At 42.3% G+C, this 20,430-nt stretch overlaps 2 protein-coding genes and 2 non-coding genes across 4 annotated transcripts; all 4 read right to left on the bottom strand.

Annotated features, from left to right (window-relative positions):
- Positions 1–400: 400 nt before the first annotated feature.
- On the bottom strand, positions 401–5,713 carry nop56 (NOP56 ribonucleoprotein homolog). Its single transcript, XM_020485006.2, has 12 exons — positions 5,584–5,713; positions 4,594–4,683; positions 4,369–4,483; positions 3,970–4,134; positions 3,528–3,726; positions 3,102–3,289; positions 2,689–2,840; positions 2,399–2,499; positions 1,901–2,049; positions 1,531–1,652; positions 1,152–1,283; positions 401–915 (listed from the first exon to the last, which is right to left on the bottom strand). Exons 1-12 carry the CDS (start codon positions 5,584–5,586, stop codon positions 700–702), a joined length of 1,632 nt encoding a protein of 543 aa, XP_020340595.1. The 5' UTR covers positions 5,587–5,713; the 3' UTR covers positions 401–699.
- On the bottom strand, positions 1,388–1,453 carry LOC116376309 (small nucleolar RNA SNORD57). The gene has a single exon (XR_004211732.1). It is a non-coding gene; the product is annotated as a small nucleolar RNA SNORD57 (small nucleolar RNA).
- LOC116376257 (small nucleolar RNA SNORA26) lies at positions 2,923–3,047 on the bottom strand. The gene has a single exon (XR_004211658.1). It is a non-coding gene; the product is annotated as a small nucleolar RNA SNORA26 (small nucleolar RNA).
- Positions 5,714–8,091: 2,378 nt separating the features above from the next.
- LOC109892464 (stonustoxin subunit beta) lies at positions 8,092–18,948 on the bottom strand. Its single transcript, XM_031825889.1, has 11 exons — positions 18,789–18,948; positions 17,744–17,853; positions 15,940–16,040; positions 12,592–14,229; positions 12,160–12,323; positions 11,798–11,886; positions 11,566–11,645; positions 11,289–11,462; positions 9,797–9,970; positions 9,162–9,211; positions 8,092–9,061 (listed from the first exon to the last, which is right to left on the bottom strand). The coding sequence occupies exons 8-11, from the start codon at positions 11,459–11,461 to the stop codon at positions 8,499–8,501; spliced, it is 960 nt and encodes a 319-aa protein (XP_031681749.1). The 5' UTR covers position 11,462; positions 11,566–11,645; positions 11,798–11,886; positions 12,160–12,323; positions 12,592–14,229; positions 15,940–16,040; positions 17,744–17,853; positions 18,789–18,948; the 3' UTR covers positions 8,092–8,498.
- Between the last annotated feature and the right edge of the window lie 1,482 nt (positions 18,949–20,430).

Below are 20,430 nucleotides of genomic sequence, written 5' to 3'. Positions count from 1 at the left end.
AGAATGTGCACTATGGTACAGAAAAATGCATAATTGATTTGCCACCAGATGGTATCAAGACTGCCCAAATGTTCATAATTGTGCACCCAATAGCATGGTATTTCACTTAATTTAAGCTTCCTGCCCATGTCTTAGGAAAATGTGAGGTTAGATGCTTTCATGTCTTCACTAACATTCCATTAGCTGTATTCAGCAATCTCAGATAAGCAAGCGGGATCTTTTTCATTGAATTGAAGTGTTTCACCAGTTTCAAACCATTACAGAAAAGCAACCATACAGATTGATAGGGGGAAATTGACAAAGTAACCAACGCATAACTGGTTTAGACTACTATCCCCTTTACATCAAATTGGCTGCAATTCTAGCCGCACGTGGAATTATTTCAGAGACAACAGGCGGGTCCACGTGAGAAATGGTTGAAAGCACATTTATATTGAACAGATTTGATAGAAAATGTCCATGAAAATATTTACATACAAGTGTGATGATTATTACATTAACATCAATGCACTGAGCTGAATATTCACCTCCCGTGTAGTACGCTGAGGCTAGGGAGCGGAAAGAATCAAAGCGAGAAACTTGATTACACAAGTCAGTTGGCTTACAACCTCTTAAATCCAAAGCTTTAAAAAAAAATGGCAACAAAACTGTACAGAACTAAAAGATAAAAAAAATAGAAGTCTCAGCCAAATTGGCTATTCAGTCCTTTTTCTTCCTCTTCTTTTTCTTCTCAGTCTGGGGGGTCTCTGGAGCCTCCTCAGCCACTGGCTCCACCTCCATTGCCTCACTCTTTCGTTTCTTTTTCTTCTTGGCCGGAGCATCTCCGTTCTCTGCTGCTGAAGCCTCTTCCTCCATTTGAACGGCCTCGGATACCGACTTCTTTTTCTTCTTCTTTGCCTCGCCGTTCTCAGTCGCCTAAAGACATAGATCATTACATTAGGATGTTTCAGAATTACTCCATGGTCTACGCTCATTTCCGAATTGTAATGTCCGACTCACTTCAGTGATTTGGGCCACTGTAGGGGACCAGCCAATGGTTCGGAGTCAAGTTAGTTTAGCATGTCGTACACTGAGACAGAACCATGTGGAAGGGTCAAATCTCAAATCAAAACATGCCTTCAGTTAGACTGGACAGCTGAAGCAATAATTACCCCTGCCTCGCCATCACCCGCTTCCTCTTCGCCGTCACCAGTGGAGAGGGCTGCCAGCTTCTTCTCCCGCCTCATGCGTTTCTTCTCCTTTTTTGCCAACTTGATCTTTATCTCAGCTGCCACCTCTCCGGCCTAGGGGGGGGGGGGGGGGGGGGGTAAGCAAAACAGCATGGTTATACTTCTAGGAGACTAGCCACTTAGGGCTGCTAGAAGCAGTGGAGATGTGCTTTAGTGCAGTGTCAGGCTCATTAAATCAGTAAACCCCCACATTTGAGTCAGGGAAAATGTCGTCATCACTCACAGCAAATAAGCTAAACATCTACGAGGAAAGTGCTAAAATAAGGCTCACAAAACGGATCCCATTTCAATGTCAGCGCACCTGTATAACAGCCTCTTTCATGACGTCCAGGTTCTTGCGAGGCGCCTCTCCCGTCTCGTAGAACGAAAGGCGCTCCTCCACCTGGTCACGCAATTTGTCACCAAACACACAGGTGGGCACATCTGTCAGATTGGAAAGAAATTCAATTACAGTTTGCCAGCAGGGGGGCACCAGCAACAATACTCAAGACCTTGGATTTGCTCAGTAGTTAACTCATCACCATCATACACCCGGAGGTGGATTACTGTTGACGAAAAATAAGAACATCATCGCAAATAATGCCAGACGGGACATAGTGAACAGGCCACGAAACAACCTTTTTTTACTAAGCCACTGCTCTCCTCATTGTTAAACCCCACCCATCACTCACCAGAAAAGGCATCAATTCTTGAGGCGATTGTGCACTTATTGGCCAGGTAACGGGAGATACGCCCTTTGTTCTTGGCTGCAGCACGACCAATGAAGGTTGAGTGGAAGATGAGGCCATACTTGGGGGTGTTGCCACGCGTCTTCAGAGCCCTGTGTGCGGGGAATGGCTGTTGGGTTACCAGTTTAAGTTAACTTCGCTATGGAAACAAATGTTTCCCCAACGGGTAAGTGTCGATTACTCAATTTGTATTAGTTGCCATGAGATTTCCTAATTCAAACGAAAGTACAACCATAACCCCTTTATCATGGCCCAAGACTAGAACAAAGTGCCAAGTAATCTACCTCTTAGTGCCCTGGGCGGCTGCTCAGACTGTGGGGGTGCGTAACGGAGAGAGATCACCCCGAGGGAGTCACACCCAGTCACCCTTCTCTGCTCCGCCCCAGCCCTGCCATCACAGCAGCCGCCAGTTTCCCCAGCAGGGAGGGGGTGCCCCAGTACCTGAACAGGGCCTTCTCAGCACCCAGGATCTGCACAGTTGAAGCTGGGTACTTGGCCAGGTTGGTTAAGCTGCCGGCGTGGGAAATCAGGCGTGCTCCCACCTAGGGGGAGGGGGAAGAGACGACATGTCAGAAGTTGGTCGGCGAACATGTCACTGGTCGCAGAGGTGTCAGGGACAGTCAGCACCGATGGAAGACTCAACATTACAAGTTCAGGGGATTGACAGATTTGGTATAAACATCATTTGGTCCCGTTAGTGTGAAGTGGACAGTTGTAAGGTCACTACATACCACATCTCCTATGAGTGCGGCCAAGTTGGGGGCCACCTGGCCCATCTTGGAGTGAAGGTACTCCTGGAGCTCCAGCCTGTAGGCAGCCAGTGAGACCACGCGGTTAGAGAACCGCTCAATGTTGATCAGGTCAATGGGAGAGATGTCCATGCCTACAGAATGGGAAAGGCAACGTTGATACCAGGGACACGGGCGTTCATTGTACAAACACCACAGTGAAGACTGAAATATACATTTTGTATCTCCCGACAGGATCCACAGGAAGGATTTGAGCCTTCACTACAGGTTTATGAGAGAACTATAATAATCTACCCCTCTGTGTTGGTCATATAGGACACCTCAAAGTCCTAGATGGGCAAAAAAGGGGTTGTTTTTAATACCCGCATATAATACAGTGTGGGACATGTACTGACCCATGGAGCTGCGGGAGGCCTCCAGGATGGACTGGGCCTTGGCACTGTCCATCACCACCTCTTCCATGCTCTCCAGACTTTCCTCGCTCAGCTCCTTCCGGTTGCCAATCAGCTGGGTCATCTTGCAGTATGTAGAGTTATCCGTCACTATCTTGATCAGCTCCGGGAAATGGTAGCCATACCACTCACTATAAACCAGAACAGGAAAGAGGGAGCAGAAGTTGGGAATGTTTGGAAAATCAAAACCACCAGGTTGAGGGCATAAATTATATTTATACTGAGGGACCGTCAGCACCGATGGAAGACTCAACATTATGAGTTCAGGGGATTGACAGATTTGGTATAAACATCATTTGGTCCCGTTAGCAAGTGTGTCAGTGGATGGTTGTTTGAGGGAGACTTGGCAATCAAAGCAGCTGTACCTACCGCACACGCATGGAGAAGGTGTTGATGTCCTTGTCCAGCTGGTCAAGAAGGGCAATGGACTGGATGATCATGTTGTCGGACCTGTTGACGTTGAACTTGACCTTGGCCCTGGAGTAGCTGTGGCCCAGCCCCAGCTGGGCCTTGGAGGCGGCCTGGGCAGTCAGCCCCTTCACCAGGGAGTGGAAGTGGAGACGCACACCTTCAGGTGAGAACAGTAAGTGACTGTGAGTATGCACGGGGGTGGTATTTTCACAACCTGGGTCATTGGCACTGGCGGCCGTTCAGATTTTCAGTATAAACCGTCACGAGGGTCAGGGATTGATTATCTTGACATCACCACAGGCCAGACATCCCCAGCTACACACCGTCTACTGGTCAACTTAAATGATGACGCCCCCCCCCCACAACAATAACTTGTACTGTAGCCCAGTTGAGTACTCACCTCTCAATATCTCTGCCACCACTCCTCCAGTCTGGATGGCCAAGCCCAGCTCTTCTTGCAGAGCTCCTCCTATCTTGGCATCACCTACCCCCAGCATTGCCTTCTTCTTGCCCCCTATTGGAAGGTTAGTCTCCAGGAACAGCTTCAGGTCAGCATGGACCACACCTGAAACAATTACAACATTGAATTATAGACTACAAATAAGAGTATTATTAGTTGGGGGTATGTTAGCATACTGGCTAATGCCATCTGGTATAATTAATATAGCCAGGCCCAGAAGTTCAGGTTTGATGATTGGTGTCAGCACAGTCATTCAGAGGATTGACAGATTTTTGTATAACATCATTACATCTGAGCTTGGATTACAATTGAGTAAATGAAATAAAGCAACCAACTCACCTTCTGATATGGCATTAATATTATCTAGAGCAGCCTGGGCCGACTTGAACGGGAAAAAAGCAGCTAGGCTCACCATGCCATTGAATTTCCCAATGTTTAGAACACAGTCTTCAACCTGGGGAGAGGGCGTAAATATTAACTCCCCAACATCAACGAATATGGGTAAACTATGGGTAAACCTGCGTCAAATGTCATGATATTTGTGGATGAATTGTTTATTCGTACCTGAGGCAAAAGCATGCCAATCTCTTCCACCTCCTTAACAACGAAGAGCGCATACCCTGCTGCGTGTTCGAACAGCACATGCAACAGCACCTGTGGAAGAGATGCGCATTAGGTTATTAAAAACTTTATATAACTAGCTACATATTAAATACGACAGAAAAAAAAACATGACTGAAACCAAATTTTTCAATCATTATGGGAGGTAGCGAAACGCGTTAACTTGTTTAAACACTGGGCGTGAGCGATAAAGCGCTGCCGCACGCGTGTATGCAGCCATGATGGAATTATCCACGTGGTGCGTAAAATTACGGCAAGTGGTCAAATTAAACAATATTAGGCAAGAATAGTCATTTCACAAGGGGACGACACAGCCGATGTGATATGATACAGGTAATTGATAGTATTTCCCAAAAAGTAGCGTGAGCCTCGTTTAACTCCCGTGCCAAATACTTTACCAAGACGAGCGCCAAGCCACGTGTTGTATGGGACCAACACGCAGTAACCTTACGCACTTTGTAAAGGGAGCTGAAATTAGACGATTACCGTGTATCACAAACGTTCATAAACGTGCGTTGCGTTATCTATTTGCTTAATATGTTCATTAAGTGATAGTCACCCATTTCCTTTCGCAAAATCAGAATTTTCACTGAGACAGAGGCCTACCATCGAGGCTGCCAACATCCATTTCCCCCACCTCTCTGCTGGGAGCACTAGCGAACGTTACCCACTGTAGTTCGCTAGTAATTACTGTATACAATAGTTACATGTTTTACTATGACACATTACGCAAATCACTTAACTTCCCACCCTGAAAATGAATCTATATGCCAAATAAGTTAGCTAGTTAGCTTAGCTAGTTCAGCGTTGAAAATGGTAGTTTTGCCACGAACATCTTATTATCCTAAGCATGTGTAACCACGAATAGTAGTTATTTCTTGGTGTTTAAATGGTTAAACAACCAAATGTCGTGCAAAAATATCAAAATATTACCATGATTGAAAAATATCAGCTGCGACACGCTGGACGTGTCCTTTCCTCTGCTGCACGACTGTAGAAAGACTTCACTTGCTTTCCAACACCCAGCCACATGACTGAAGTACCGTGGACTTTGTATCGCGAGATTAACGAATTTAGCATAATGTCGGGCACCACTTGTTGATTGATTAATGATGAGTTGGGATTTATGTATACGGCTGTGGTTGGGATGCTGCGAGGCTTACCATGGGCTTTATGCATGATTGCAATGGGTTGTTATATAATGTAGTATAGCCTATGTGTACTAAATGTACTAACCATTCTGATTACTGGCTTCCAAGTAGTCCTATATACCCTGTTTATTCCAGGCACTACAGACTTCCAGGTCCGGTGCATTCGGAAAGTATTCAGACCCCCTTGACTTTTTCCACATTTTGTTACATTACAGCCTTATTCTAAAATGGATTAAATAAAAACATTTGTCTCATCAATCTACACACAATACCCCATCATGACAAAGCAAAAAACGTTTTTTTAGAAATTTTTGCAAATGTTTAAAAAATAAAAAACAGAAATATCACATTTACATAAGTATTCAGACCCTTTACTCAGTATTTTGTTGAAGCACCTTCTTCTTGGGTATGATGCTACAAGCTTGGCACACCTGTATTTGGGGAGTTTCTCCCATTCTCTGCAGGTCCTCTCAAGCTCTGTCAGGTTGGATGTGGAGCGTAGCTGCACAACTATTTTCAGGTCTCCCAGAGAAGTTTGATCAGGTTCAAGTCTGGGCTCTATCTGGGTGACTCAAGGACATTCAGAGACTTGTCCCAAAGCCACTCTTGCGCTGTCTTGGCTGTGTGCTTAGGGTCGTTGTGCTGTTGGAAGGTGAACCTTTGCCCCAGTCAGAGGTCCTGAATGCTCTGGAACAGGTTTTCATCAAGGCTCTCTCTCTACTTTGCTCTGTTCATCTTTCCCTCGATCCTGACTAGGCCCAGCCCCTGCCGCTGAAAAGATTCCCACAGCAAGATGCTGTTACCACCATGCTTCACTGTAGGGATGGTGCCAGGTTTCCTCCAGATGTGACACTTGGCATTCAGGCCAAAGAGTTCAATCTTGGTTTCATCAAATCAAATTTGATTTGTCACATGCACCGAATACAACAGATGTAGACCTTACCGTTAAATGCTTACTTACAAGCCCTTAACCAACAATGCAGTTTTAAGAAGAGTCAAGAAAATATTTACAAAATAAACTAAAATTTAAAATTTAATATTAGAAAAGTAACACAATAAAATAACAATACTGAGGCAATATACAGGGGGTACCTCTACCGAGTCAATGTGCAGGGGTACAGGTTACTCGAGGTAATTTGTACATGTAGGTAGGGGTTATGTGACTATGCATAGATAATAAACAGTGAGTAGCAGCAGTGTAAAAACAATGGAGGGTTGGGTTAATGCAAATAGTCTGGTAGGCCATTTGATTAATTGTTCAAGCAGTCTTAAGGCTTGGGGGTAGAAGCTGTTAAGGAGCCTTTTGGACCTAGACTTGGCACTCCGGTATCGCTTGCCGTGCGGTAGCAAAGACAACAGTCTATGACTTGGGTGACTGGAGTTGTTGACAATCAGACCAGATAATATTGTTTCTCATGGTCGCAGAGTCCTTTAAGTGCCTTTTGGCAAACTCCAAGCGGGCTGTCATGTGCCTTTTACTGAGTGGCTTCTGTCTGGCCTGAAGGGTGGAGTGCTGCAGAGATGGAGCTTTGTCAGAGTGACCATTGGGTTCTTGGTCATCTCCCTGACCAAGGCCCTTCTCCCCCTATTGCTCAGTTTGGCCGGGCATCCAGCTCTAGGAAGTCTTGGTGGTTCCAAATTTCTTCATTTAACAATGATGAAGCCACTGTGTTCTTGGGGACCTTCAATGCTGCATACATTTTTTGGTACCCTTCCCCAGATCTGTGCCTCGACACAATCCTGTCTCGGAGCTCTAGAGACAATTCCTTTGACCTGGTGGCTTGGTTTGCTCTGACACACTGTCAACTCCGGGATCTCATATAGACAGGTGTGTGCCTTTCCAAATCATGTCCAATTTATTGAATTTACCACAGCTGGACTCCAGTCAAGTTGTAGAAACATCAAGGATGATCAATGGAAAAAGGATGCACCTGAGCTAATTTTCGAGTCTCAAAGCAAAGCGTCTGAATACTTATGTAAATATGGTATTTCTGTGCTAAAATGTAAAAAATAAAAAATAAACATTTTTGCTTTGGCTGTGTGTAGATTGATGAGGAACATGTTTTATTTAATCCATTTTAGAATAAGATGGTAACGTAACAAAATTTGGAAAGTGATAGGGTTGGAATACTTTCCAAATGCACTGTATATAACCCCCCAGGACAGCGACAAAAACTGTTGAATTTCAGCACCATGCTGACATTGGGTTGGGTTAGTGAGAGCTAAAGATTCTGCGATTCTAACACTGTCTACTGATTGTCAACACTTGAAATGAAGGGGATAATTCAAATAGAAGCAAGTGTCTTTTAATCCATAAAAAAAAAATCTTAATATGCATTTTGACAAACATGCAGGAAAGTTAGCTAGTGCTTTACACTGTGCATATGCTATGAGATAACACACATTTTTATTTACAAACAGACATGGCCAAATCATAGGCAAATTAAAACCCTTGTCGCTGTCACATGAAAGAACTTTACACCACCAAATTACCATTTCATTCATTACGTTTCTATGACTGCAACAACCAACAGTTGTTCTTTATTTTAAACCCAAAGTTACAAGCTAACTGTCAATGATGGAAAAAATAATGTCCCATTCAACTTTTCCATCATTCAAATTCAGTCATGAAAATGTAATAGAAAAGGCTGTGAAACAAAATACCCTCCAACATAAGGAATTGTACCTTATCCAAGATTATGCAGGATTTTCAGCTGGCACTGGACTACTGGTAACCGCAAGGGACACGGATGAGTCCATTACCCCAAAAGCTGGGTAGAGGGGCTCAGTGAATGTGGCCTGGAATGTGTACAGGTGGGTCATGGTGTCAGAGGAGACACTGTAGAAGGACAGAGTGCCATCTGGCCAGTCCAGATACACTCCTACTCTTTGGGGATCAGGTCTGGTGGTTGGGTAAAGAATATGATTCTCTTTATTATTGTGGCGGGCAAGGTAACGGTTCTTTTCTTCGAAGAACATACACCAAGACCTGTCATTGGCTCCCAGCTTACAATCTGTTGCCTTTCCCCACCTGCCAATACATTTATATGCCACTCCTATGTCACAATTCCCAATCAAATCTGCCTCCCAGTAATGCCGTTTGGTCAGAGGCGCTCTACACAGCACCTGTGGCATTTCCTCAAATCTCTGTGGGTTATCAGGATATGTATGTTCATCCACCCATGTTAGCTTTCTGTTTTCCTCAATCAGTGCGAAAAATTTGTTTGCTGTGTTTGGGTCCAGAGTGACTTCAGTGGCATCTGGAGAAGCAAGAGAAGTCAAAGGAGAGAGAATCTTATCATAACCAGTGGGTCAATAGCAGTTGTATTGAATTGCAATATCATTAGCAAAGACACTTACACTTCTTAAGCAGCTCCGGTTTAAACCACAACTCTTCATTTTGGTTCAAACTGTAGGAGAGGCAAAATAATAGTTAGTGACGGACACCGCCTGTGGTGTAAGGACACTTGCCTAGGTATTACTCATTCGAATCTACCTCAACTGGGTTAACCCTATTGGAGTAGTTGTTTACAGGTTTGCCTATGGGCTGGGAGACCCTGGTTTGAGTCCCGGATGTTGCCGTTTGCTACAGTATGTAGAGCAGCAATGAAGCAACACAATATCAGGACCGGTCTGCTCTCAGACCAACAAGAGAAATGCAGTGATTCCTCAAACAGTCAGTTATGGCAGTGGTTACAAGACTGGTGCACAAACAAAGTATATCATTACAAAAGTCGTAGATTCTTCATTATATTTAGTAGCTGTATAAAGCTGCACGGCTGTTAACTTGTCGTGAATGTTTATAATGACTGGTATATGCCCAGAACCATTCTGTTGATGGTGAACAAGTCAGGCAGGGGTATATAGAAAAGCAACTTTTTACTTAATGACACATTTTTGGAAGGAAATCTATTTCAAATATATTGTAATTATAGGTAATATTTCATAGAAATCTGGAGAGTGGGACCCAAGACAAGTTTTCACAGTTAGCATACTTGAGTTTATCCAGTCTACAGTGTGGATCTGCCAGTCTAGCAGAGAGCAGCTTCACTCCTGAGTCTCCTAGGTGATTGAAGCTCAGGTCCACCTCTCTCAAATGGGAAGGGTTAGACCTCAGAGCAGAAGCCAGAGAAGCACAGCCTTCCTCTGTGAAGCTGCAGAATGACAGACTGCAGAGAGAGGTCATGATTTTACAACCAGACTGCTGGAGGTTGAGTGCAGGGCCTTGAAAGCCTTCAGAGAAGGCCTTAGAATATACGGTTCCTTCAGAAATTATTCAGACCCCTTGACTTTTTCCACATTTTGTTATATGTTAAAGCTTTATTCTAAAAATTATTTTTTTCCCCCATCCTCATCAATCTGTTACACTACCCCATAATGACAAAGCAAAAACAGGTTTATAGAAATGTTGGCTAATTTATTAAACATTTAAAACAGAAATATCTCATTTACATGTATTCAGACCCTTTACACAGTACTTTGTTGAAGCACATTTGGCAGCGATTACAGCCTTGAGTCTTCTTGGGTATGACACTACAAGCTCGACCCATCTGTATTTGGGGAGTTTCTCCCATTCTTCTCTGCAGATGCTCTCAACCTTTGTCAGGTTGGATGGGGAGCGTTGATGCACAGCTATTTTCAGGTCTCTCCAGAGATGTTCGCTTGGGTTCAAGTCCGGGGTCTGGCTAGCCCACTCAAGGACATTCAGAGACTTGTCCCGAAGCCACCCCTGCGCTGTCATGGCTGTGTGCTTAGGGTCGTTGTCCTGTTGGAAGGTGAACCTTTGCCCTAGTCTGAGATCCTGAGCGCTCTGGAGCAGGTTTTCATCAAGGATCTCTCTGTACTTTTCTCAGTTCATCTTTGCCTCGATCCTGACTAGTTCCCCAGTCACTGCCACTGAAAAACATCCCCACAGCATGATGCTACCACCACCATGCTTCACCGTAAGGATGGTGCCAGATTTCTTCCAGATGTGACACTTGGCATTCAGGCCAAAGAGAATCTTGTTTCTCATGGTCTGAGAGGCTTTAGGTGCCATTTGCCAAACTCCCAAGTGGGCTTTCATGTGCCCTTTACTGAGGAGTGGCTTCCGTCTGGCCACTCTACCATAAAGGCCTTGAATGGTGGAGCGAAGCAGAGATGGTTGTCCTTCTGGAAGGTTCTCAAGGAGCTCAATTTCGAGTCTCATAGCAAAGGGTCTGAATACTTATGTAAATAAGGCATTTCGGTTGTTTAAAAAAAAACTTGTTCTAAAAACCTATTTTCGCTTTGTCATTATGGGGTATTGTGTGTTGATTGCTGAGGATTTATTATTTATTTAATCAATTTTAGAATAAGGCTGTAACATAACAAAATGTGGAAAAAGATAAGGGGTCTGAATACTTTCCGGAGGCACTGTATATAACACCAGTTTTAAAAAGTATTATTGTGAATATTATATTTCTGTAAATGTAGGCATCTCTTCTTTTGTCCCCATGTATTTCCCACCTCAGTATCTCCAGTTTACAGTGTGGATTTCCCAGTCCAGCAGAGAGCATCTTCATTTCTGAATCCTGTAGATCATTGTTACTTACGTCCAGCTCTCTCAGGGGAGAGGAGTTTGAGCCGAGAACTGAGCCCAAAGTGTAACAACATGTTTCTGTCAGAGAACACCGACTCATCCTAAATGAGAAACGATGATACATAAAGACATAACACAAGATATAACAACATATTAACAGGTTATGTAAAAAAGTGAGAACAAAATCACAATCATTCTACAGACCTCAGTTTCTCCAGTTTATAGTGTGGATCCTCCAGCCTAGCAGAAAGCAACACAACGCCCAACCGGTAACTTCTGTGCCCCTTGTGGTAATACAATAAAATACAAAAATGATTAGATGAAAACGAAACTTACACAACGACACAAAAAGCAAACAAAGGCCAATTTATGGCAACCTTTGCACAGTTCACAAGGCATGCATCAGGCAATACTTTCGACACAAAATTCAACTTACAGATTGCGGCTGTAGGTGGTGAGCTCACTGGCATTAGAACAGTAATCAAAGACGTACAAGACGTTTCTGTGAATTTACAGCTTGAGAGTCTACAAAGAAAGAGACATCAAGTGATTAAATACAGGTCGTCGTACTCTATTGTTGATTTATTTCAGCAAAGAAAGCATCTGTGTGAAGTGAACATGAACACAAAGCATGTACACATTTAATGACATGCTTTCATTACTGTGCATGTCCATTACTGTTTGATTTCTCAAAACATGCTCTCAGGGTGACAATTTGAAACTTTGTTGAACAGTTTGTTAGTCACTCTTTGGGTTGTTATCATGATATCCTATCTGGACCTCTCCAAAATAACTGACCTTAGTGTTTACAGTGTGGAGGTTTCAATCCGGCAAAGAATAACATCTCTTTGTCATGAAACGCAATATTACTCAGGTCCAGGTCTCTCAGGGGTGAGTCTGCAAACTGGAGAATGGAGGCCAGCAATTCAAAGCACTGACTTGTGAGTACAATGCCAGACAATCTGCAAGAATAGAGAAAATACAACTCATATAACCTGTGATGTTATGTTACGTCAGGGTCTCTTAGCCACTGTATTGTGAATTATTTGGATTTTCCAGGTAAGCCATTGAGAAATGAAATCCCAGTGCTTCTAACTAAAAAGGTATACAAAAAACGCCCCCAGCATTGCAAAAATGTCAATTTGTGATAATACAAATCTGAACAAGAAAATTTGGATAAATACTTATTTATAAGGATGTGGTATGTGTGAATTCTGCATTAATACTTGCATTGCCTTTCTGCGGTTTCTCACATCTGGAAGCAGCCTCAGATGACCTGTGATACCCGTGTTGTAATTATTTATGTCCAACTCATCCAGCACATCCTCTGACATTTGAAGCATATAAGCCAGTGCTGAGCAATGAGGAGCCGACAGTTCTGTTTCTGATAGATTTTCTGACTTAAGGTACTTTAGAATGTCTTCTTGTACTGAATTGTCTTTCATCTCAGTCAAGCATTGGTGAAGGTTGATGAATCTTTCAGGTGAGTAATCCCCTAATAAAACATCCTGATCCCTAAAATATTTCCTCATTTTCTCAACAGACTCCGAGCCATTCTCACTTTGTGGCAGGAGGCCTTGTAAGAGTTTCTGAGTAGCATCCAGTGAGATGCCAACAAGGAATCGGAGAAACAGGTCCAGGTGTCCATTCTTACTCTGCAAGGCTTTAACAACTATCATCTGCAGAAGCCCGTGCAAGGAAAGCTCATCCAAGGGGCATAATTTTGGCTCATTTTTCAGGAAAGGCTCCAGCTCCTTGACGTTCTTTGTTACACAACAGTAGAACACGTACAGAGCAGCAAAGAACTCCTGGATACTCAGATGCACAAAGCAATAGACCTTCTTTTTGTACAACACAGACTCTTCTTTCAAGATTTCTGTGCACAACCCACAGTACACTGCAGCTTCACCGAGTAGAAAGTGAGTGTACATCTCAGTCAGAGTTGTTGGGATATCTCCAATCTCATTTGTCATCATCATTTGTACAAGGACTTGGGCAGAAATACAAACAGAAGACTGGTATGTGGCACATGATGTAGCAACTCCTTGATGTTGTAAGATGTGAGATTATTGTGCTGGCAAGGTTCTCATCACTTATTATTTTCCTGAAATATTCCTCTTTCTGTGGGTCATTGAAACCCCGTACTTCGGTCACCTGGTTGATGCACTTACGGGGTTGGCTGCTGCTGGTCGTGATGTTATCCAGAGGAGAGCTTTGGGAAGAAGATTCCCCTTGATAATGTTTGTAAGCAACACATCCACTGATGAGGTCTTTGTAACGTCAGTCAACCTCTTGTTTTTATGAAAATCAAATTCAAGTTGGCTTTCATCCAGACCATCACAGATTAACAGAACTTTACAAACAGCAAATTTCTTTGTGTCTTCTATCTCTGCAAGTTCATGGTGGAAGTCATTCAGGACGTTCAGAAAAACTGTACTGGTCATCACTGGTCATCTTTGATCAAATTCAGCTCACGGCAAGGAAGAACAAAGACGAAATCCACATCCTGATTGGCTTTTCCTTCTGCCCAGTCTAGGATGAACTTATGCACCGAGACCGTTTTTCCGATTCCAGCGATGCCTTTGGTCATTACAGTCCTGATGGGTCGGTCTTTTCCAGGTAAGGGTTTGAAGATGTCATTGCAGTTGATTGGAGTGTCTGTTGCTTTTTCCCCCCGGGATCTTTTCTCAATCTGCCACACTTCATGTTCATCATTCACCCCTTGACTTTCTCCCCCTGTGATATAGAGCTTAGTGTAGATCCATTCGAGAGGAGTTTCTTAGTCGGTGTTTCCCTCGAAAACAAATTGAAACTTCTCCTTCAGACTGGCTTTATGCTCCTCTTTAACTCTCTGTATCACATCATCCACTGCAAGGAAAAGGAATATAAAAGCCCAAAATAAATAAAGATAAATCTTTTGGGGTGACATTTCCATAGTGCAAAAGCATTGTGCAAAAAAATAATGTTAACCGTGTTTTAATATTGCCTTGTGATTTACTTGGAAAGGTTTCTTCTTTAAAAATTGTATTGGAGGATCGCAGCCAACTGAAAGGTGCATACACCGCGCCCCCTACTGTACTGGAGTGTGAGGCCGGTCACAGCCTCCCAATACATCGATATTCTCTTATCTAACCCTGTGTTTCTAACCAAATCAAATAAAGCCCTACAAAGCTTACTACTTCCATCCCCCCACCGAAATCCCATCCCCACCCAACCTCTCTGACCCTAGCAAACTAACTCTCCCCGTCATAAAATTATTTTACCATACGCCCATCTCACATACCAGTACCATGGTTCCCTATCAATTTCAGAATAATTCAATACCATATGTCCTAATATCATCCTAGACAACATAACGTCCTCTTTTCTGTTCCCATGACATTTTCTCTCGTACAGATTTCCTTGTTCTATAAAACTGTCTCCCCTTTACCACTTGCATCCCATTGCCTCTGACAACAATCCAACAGTGTTTGATATGAATGTTTTACTCTCCTCTCCCTAATTGCACCTGTAGGCCTATATCCACAAAATTATTTTTCACTGCTTTCTTGGCTATTTTATATACTATATCATTCCCATCGACTCCTTTATGAGCAGGAATCCAACAAAACTGAACCTCTATCGCATTTCTTGTTAACCCTAACAACATCGTCATTATTTCTATCCATAAATCCTCACGTTCCAATTTCCCAGATCTTAGACTGCACAAAACGGATGTAGAACCTGAACATATTACTGTTCTTCTTGGTTGCCCCTCCTCTAGCCATTGCAATCCAACAATTATAGCAACCATTTCTGTTGCATATACAGATAAATAATTTGTTGCATGGATTAACATTGAACTCAGGAATACACCTGCTCCAGTCTTCCCATTCATGGAATCCTTTGAACCATCTGTGTATACTACCAAGCAAGAATAAAACTGGTTACCAATATATTGATCCACTATTGTTCCTATATTTTCTTCAAACCACTGTTTCTTTTCTTTGATTAACATATGGCTTTGTATAAAACCATGGTGGCACATTTCCTATTGCCACAGATTGCCCTATATCAAGGTACCTGAGTCCATATTCATCTACCCTTTTCCCAATCTCTGGGCCAAATCCCCTCTTTTGATATTGTTTATATATCGAGCAGTCTTCCAATACTACTAGTGTAGGATGATCTGCCTTGAACGTTTCTTTAACAATGTGCATTAGAAAGAGGCAATTATTTAACTAGAGTTTAGTAAACTGAGCAATGCATAAATAGTCGCCTCTTTACAAAGGAACATTTTTAAAGCGGTTTCAAATGAAATCACGCTGCCAGATTACAATAAGATTACGAGTTCTGCAATCTGCACAATGTTTTTGCACTATGAAAATATTGCCCTCAATCTAGTACCTTCCAATTATCACAGTCATCAAACTAAATACTTATGATACTTCTTACTCATTAGCTACTTTACAAGGTAAAATGTTCATTGAAATGTCTTTCTTGTTTCAGTAGTTTTCATCTTCAAAAAATAATAATAATTCAATTAAGTTTCACTTTTTGTTGATTTAAATGCATTATGAGTGTATGTGGGAGAAATACCATAAAGTGTCCTCCAAGTTTGTGTGGTAGTGCGCTTCAGAAAGGATGTGTTTTAGGTCTCCGGACACTGAGGACTGGCATTGTGGATGACCTCCAACTCACTGCAGAGAGAGTGAGAGGGAGGAAGGGAGAGCGTTTAACCAGCACGCATGCACGACAAGGGTAGCACTTTATGATAACACCTGGTAATAAAACATTTGATGGATTAGTAAATAGTTTATTCATCATTAATTAAGCTATTCCTACATTTAAAAATGTATTAAACTATTGTATTAAACTAACAATACGGACAAAACACAGAATGTTAAAGAAAATGTACTTTCTTTGCTACACCTGGAAAATGTAAATACAATGTAAATATTTCCTTTAACATTCGGGCTCTATTTTAAAAAACCTAACGCAATGGTAATTTTATGCGCTATAGGTTTGGGGTGGGAGGTGTCAGGAATATTTTAGCTATTTTCACAACCAAAATTATGCTCGCAGTAGCTGGCGGTGGCTCGAAAGGGCTGGGTTTTGATGAATAAACAAGTTGTAGGTGTGTAAGAAAGTGCTCCATGGCCAAATATGTGGTTGCATTAAGTTGTGTATTTACGGTCTTATGTATTCAGTTGTCATCAACTACAATTCGAAATGTTAGTCCATTATAGCCTAGTTTGTTAAATAGCCTACAGAAATTAAATGTAGGCCTATCCCATATTTGCTAAATATGTTGAACATGTTTGGAGTCCACATTGGTCTAAGTAATTGCATGGCTTCATTTTGGAAATATATTGTTAAACATAGCATTTGCACTAGAGGAGGCTGGTGGGAGGAGCTATAGGAGGAAGGGCTCATTTTATTGGCCGGAATGGAATTAATGGAATGATGTGTTTGATACCGTTCCATCAATTCCATTCCAGCCATTACAATGAGCCCATCCTCCTATAGCTCCTCCCACCAGCCTCCTCTGATTCACACTGACATAGGCCTAATGTAAAAAGCTTTTTTGTCTGAGCCATGAAAATGCCAATTGTTATCAATGAGCAAGATTACATTCAATATTGGTAAGACCTAAAAAGACATAATAGTTCTAATCAAATTCTAATAAAATGAGACCACTTGTTTTAAAATTGTCTCTGTCTAAATACAGTAACAGGCACCATAATTGCTCCCCGTGGGCATATAATATTAGGCCTAAAACAACATAAACAACCAAGGGTTTTTTCTGACAAGTTCATTGCCGAACCTGGCATAAGGGGAAAGGGGAAATAGAAAGGGAGATACCTAGTCAGTTGTACAACTGAATGCCTTCAACTGAAATGTGTCTTCCGCGCCCTCTGTGTTGTGTCCGTATTCTTTTACTGTTGATTAGCGAGGCATATTTCAGGTCACTTTGAGCCCTTTGTGGAGCATCAGCTACTGCTGGAATGGCTACTTATGGCATGGCCAGCCTTAAGGTTTTATCAGGTATAGATAGTCCTCACTTTAGATCCTTGCCTGCAAAAGACTTAGCTAATGATTAGCAAATGCTTTGTAAGTAACCCTATCAGGGTTTTGTAAGTAACCCAACTCTGTGTCCACAGTTAAACGAGACTGGGTCTCTCAGCCCATGCTCACACACTGGACAGACTAGACCAGCCCTCAACTCACTGCAGAGAATAATAGAGGGGGTGAGACAAGCAATTATATGCGTGTTTGTGTGCCTCTTTCTATTTTGGTTAGTCAGAGGTAATTATAGTGTATTGTGCGATTTTTGTTGTTGTTGTATAAATGCAGTTATTCTCTTCTCCAGTGGGTGTATCATCAGAGTACAACAACCCACCTCCTTTTCATCTCCCTCTCTCGCTCCAGCACCTGATCATTGCTGCAACTCTTTTGATCTTGCTCCAGGTCATCCAAGAGGTCAGGAAGGGAGTGTGCCATGGTGACAAGCTGAAACAAACACAGTAATATCATAGCCATCAGTTTGTATCTGTGCAATATCATAGCCATCAGTTAGTATCTGTGCAAAAACGGACCCTTGACCATTTGTCAGGTTGACGCCTCTTGAGATTTACAGTACATAGGATGCAGAGCTGTATTATCTTTGAATATCTAACGCAATACTGTAGGTCAGGTTAAATATTACTTAAACGTTTCACCTGAGACAGGTATTTGCTCAGGGTGTACCCTATAACCTATGTACATGCTAAGAACGTCACAAGCTATAGAAGGCAGATATGAAATATTTTGGGTTGTGTCATGTGGGTTGCTTGTTGTTATGCAACATTTACTTATTTCTGTTCTAGTTTCACCTATTTTTGTCATTTTTGGGGGGAAAGAGGTTTTTATGGTTCACATCTCTTCCTGGCAAAGAGTTTGTTATTAACTAGTACTGTTATTGTACCCCTTATGAAAAAAGATTACAGTCAGAGTCTAAGTTAGCAGCAAATACTGCGTCCAAAATAACACCACTTTTTTTTACTGCAGTCATTTTGCAGTGTAACAATTACTGCGTCCAAATGATCACAGTCGACTGCAGTTACTGCACTTTTACTGCAGTTTCTGCAATCTCTGTTTTAAGGGATCGGTCAGTAGGTTGGTCAAATGAGTCTGTCAAATGACAGGTAACAGCTTTACATTTTCTACTTAATTTTTTCGGAGAACTTCTACTTAACGTTACATAGTTGAGGTATTACTACATTATTTCGACGACAGTGATACGTGCTTCATAAAATAAGGCCAGTAACCTCTTCAAAGGATACCTTCCAGTCCAACCCGCCATTTTAGAATGTGCCCACAACGTATTTTCCAAAAACAAAAGGTAGCCTAGTGAGACTTCATATAGAAAACATTTTTCAGTTTCAAGTAAGAAAACAATAACTCACCAATATGTGAACAGTTTGTTCAAACAATATTTGAAATTAAACAACGTAGACGGATAAACATTTCGACTGCTTGAATACAGTCCTGCAATTTGTTTATTGTTGGGCGGCCCGAACAATTGAGTTAAAGTTGTTGTGATGGGTCGTTCGCGAACGACTCGGCTCTAAGAGTCGGCTCTTGTAGGTGAACATTGGGAGCCGGCACGCATATCAGAAGAGCCGAATCTATTTATAAAAAAAATATATAAAAAATAAAGATATGAATAATCAAAACATTTAAATGAATAGAATTAACTAATTCAAAGAACGAAAAAATAAATAAAATAATAATAGGACTAAATGCTCAAGCTCTCTGCTCAGAAAAAGAGCATCATCTGTGTCAACCAATGAAGCAAAATATGCGTGAGGGAGGGCCGAGCCAACTCACTCACAGTCACACACTTAGCAGCCGAGGAGAGAGAGGGAGGAGAGAGGAAGGACAGCTGTCAAAACAACAGCTGGAAAATTAGTCGGAAGCACAGTAACATTTGGATGTATTTTAATAATGTAGACAATGTTAGAGCACAGTGTAGAATTTGCCTACACCGGCATATGCCTACACCGGCATATGCCAAAGAGCTTCGAGAAACTAGCGTGCCTCCTAGTGGTAGTGGTGGAGCCAGCACCTCCACACGTGGAGATACATCCACTCAGTCAAGTAGGCCGACTCCGCGACCCACAGCAACGCAGTCTTCTATGGACCAGTTTATGCCAAAGTATATGTCTGTAGAAAAACAAGGCCAAATTGATATTGCATTGGCTAAAAGGATTGCCACTGATTTCCAGCCATTTTCGATCGTGAAGGACAGGTTTTTAGAAATTATAGCAATAGTCTATATCCAAATGTACACAATTCCAAGCAGGAAAACCCTTTCAAAATCACATATTCCATAACTGTACGAGATCACACAGGCTTCAGTGAGGGAAAGAGTCCAAAAAAGCTACTGCAGTTTGCCTTACCACTGACTGCTGGACATCAAGGGTAACCACTTCTTACATGTCGGATACATGTAACTTCATTGAGGAGTTTTTGATGCCTAGCTGTCTTCTGGACTGCTTTGAGTTCAGCGACAGACACACCTCAGAGAACTTGGCAGAGGAACTGTTGAGAGTGGCCAGAGAATGGCAAGTAGATGGAAAAGTGGTCTGTTGTGTTAGCAACAATGCAGCTAACATAACCAAAGCCATGACATTTTAAAAAAAAGGCCCCGTCATCCATGTCTTGCCCATACAATCAACCTGATTGTAAGATATGCTCTGAAGGTGATGAAGCCCACTGTGGACAAAGTGAAAGCAGCTGTGGAATACTTCCACAGGAGCACAGTAGGTGCTAAAAAACGAAAGTCTACACAACGCCAGATGGGGATGCCTGAGCTGAGGCCTAAACACGACTGCACTACAAGGTGGAATTCAACATTTTATATGTTGAAGCGGTTTCTTGAGTCAAAGGATGCTATCATCTCCACCCTGGCCATTGTCAATGCACCTGTTGATGCTCTGAACCATGAGGAATGGGAGGTTACCACAGGACGTGACAGAGTTGATGGACACCCTTCTTTCATCAATGGACAGAAAGTTCCTCAGAATAGAATAGAATCACTTGCTA

This window comes from Oncorhynchus kisutch, linkage group LG1, assembly GCF_002021735.2.
Source record: "Oncorhynchus kisutch isolate 150728-3 linkage group LG1, Okis_V2, whole genome shotgun sequence".
NCBI lineage: Eukaryota > Metazoa > Chordata > Actinopteri > Salmoniformes > Salmonidae > Oncorhynchus > Oncorhynchus kisutch.
This window is presented reverse-complemented; position numbering and strand designations above follow the sequence as displayed.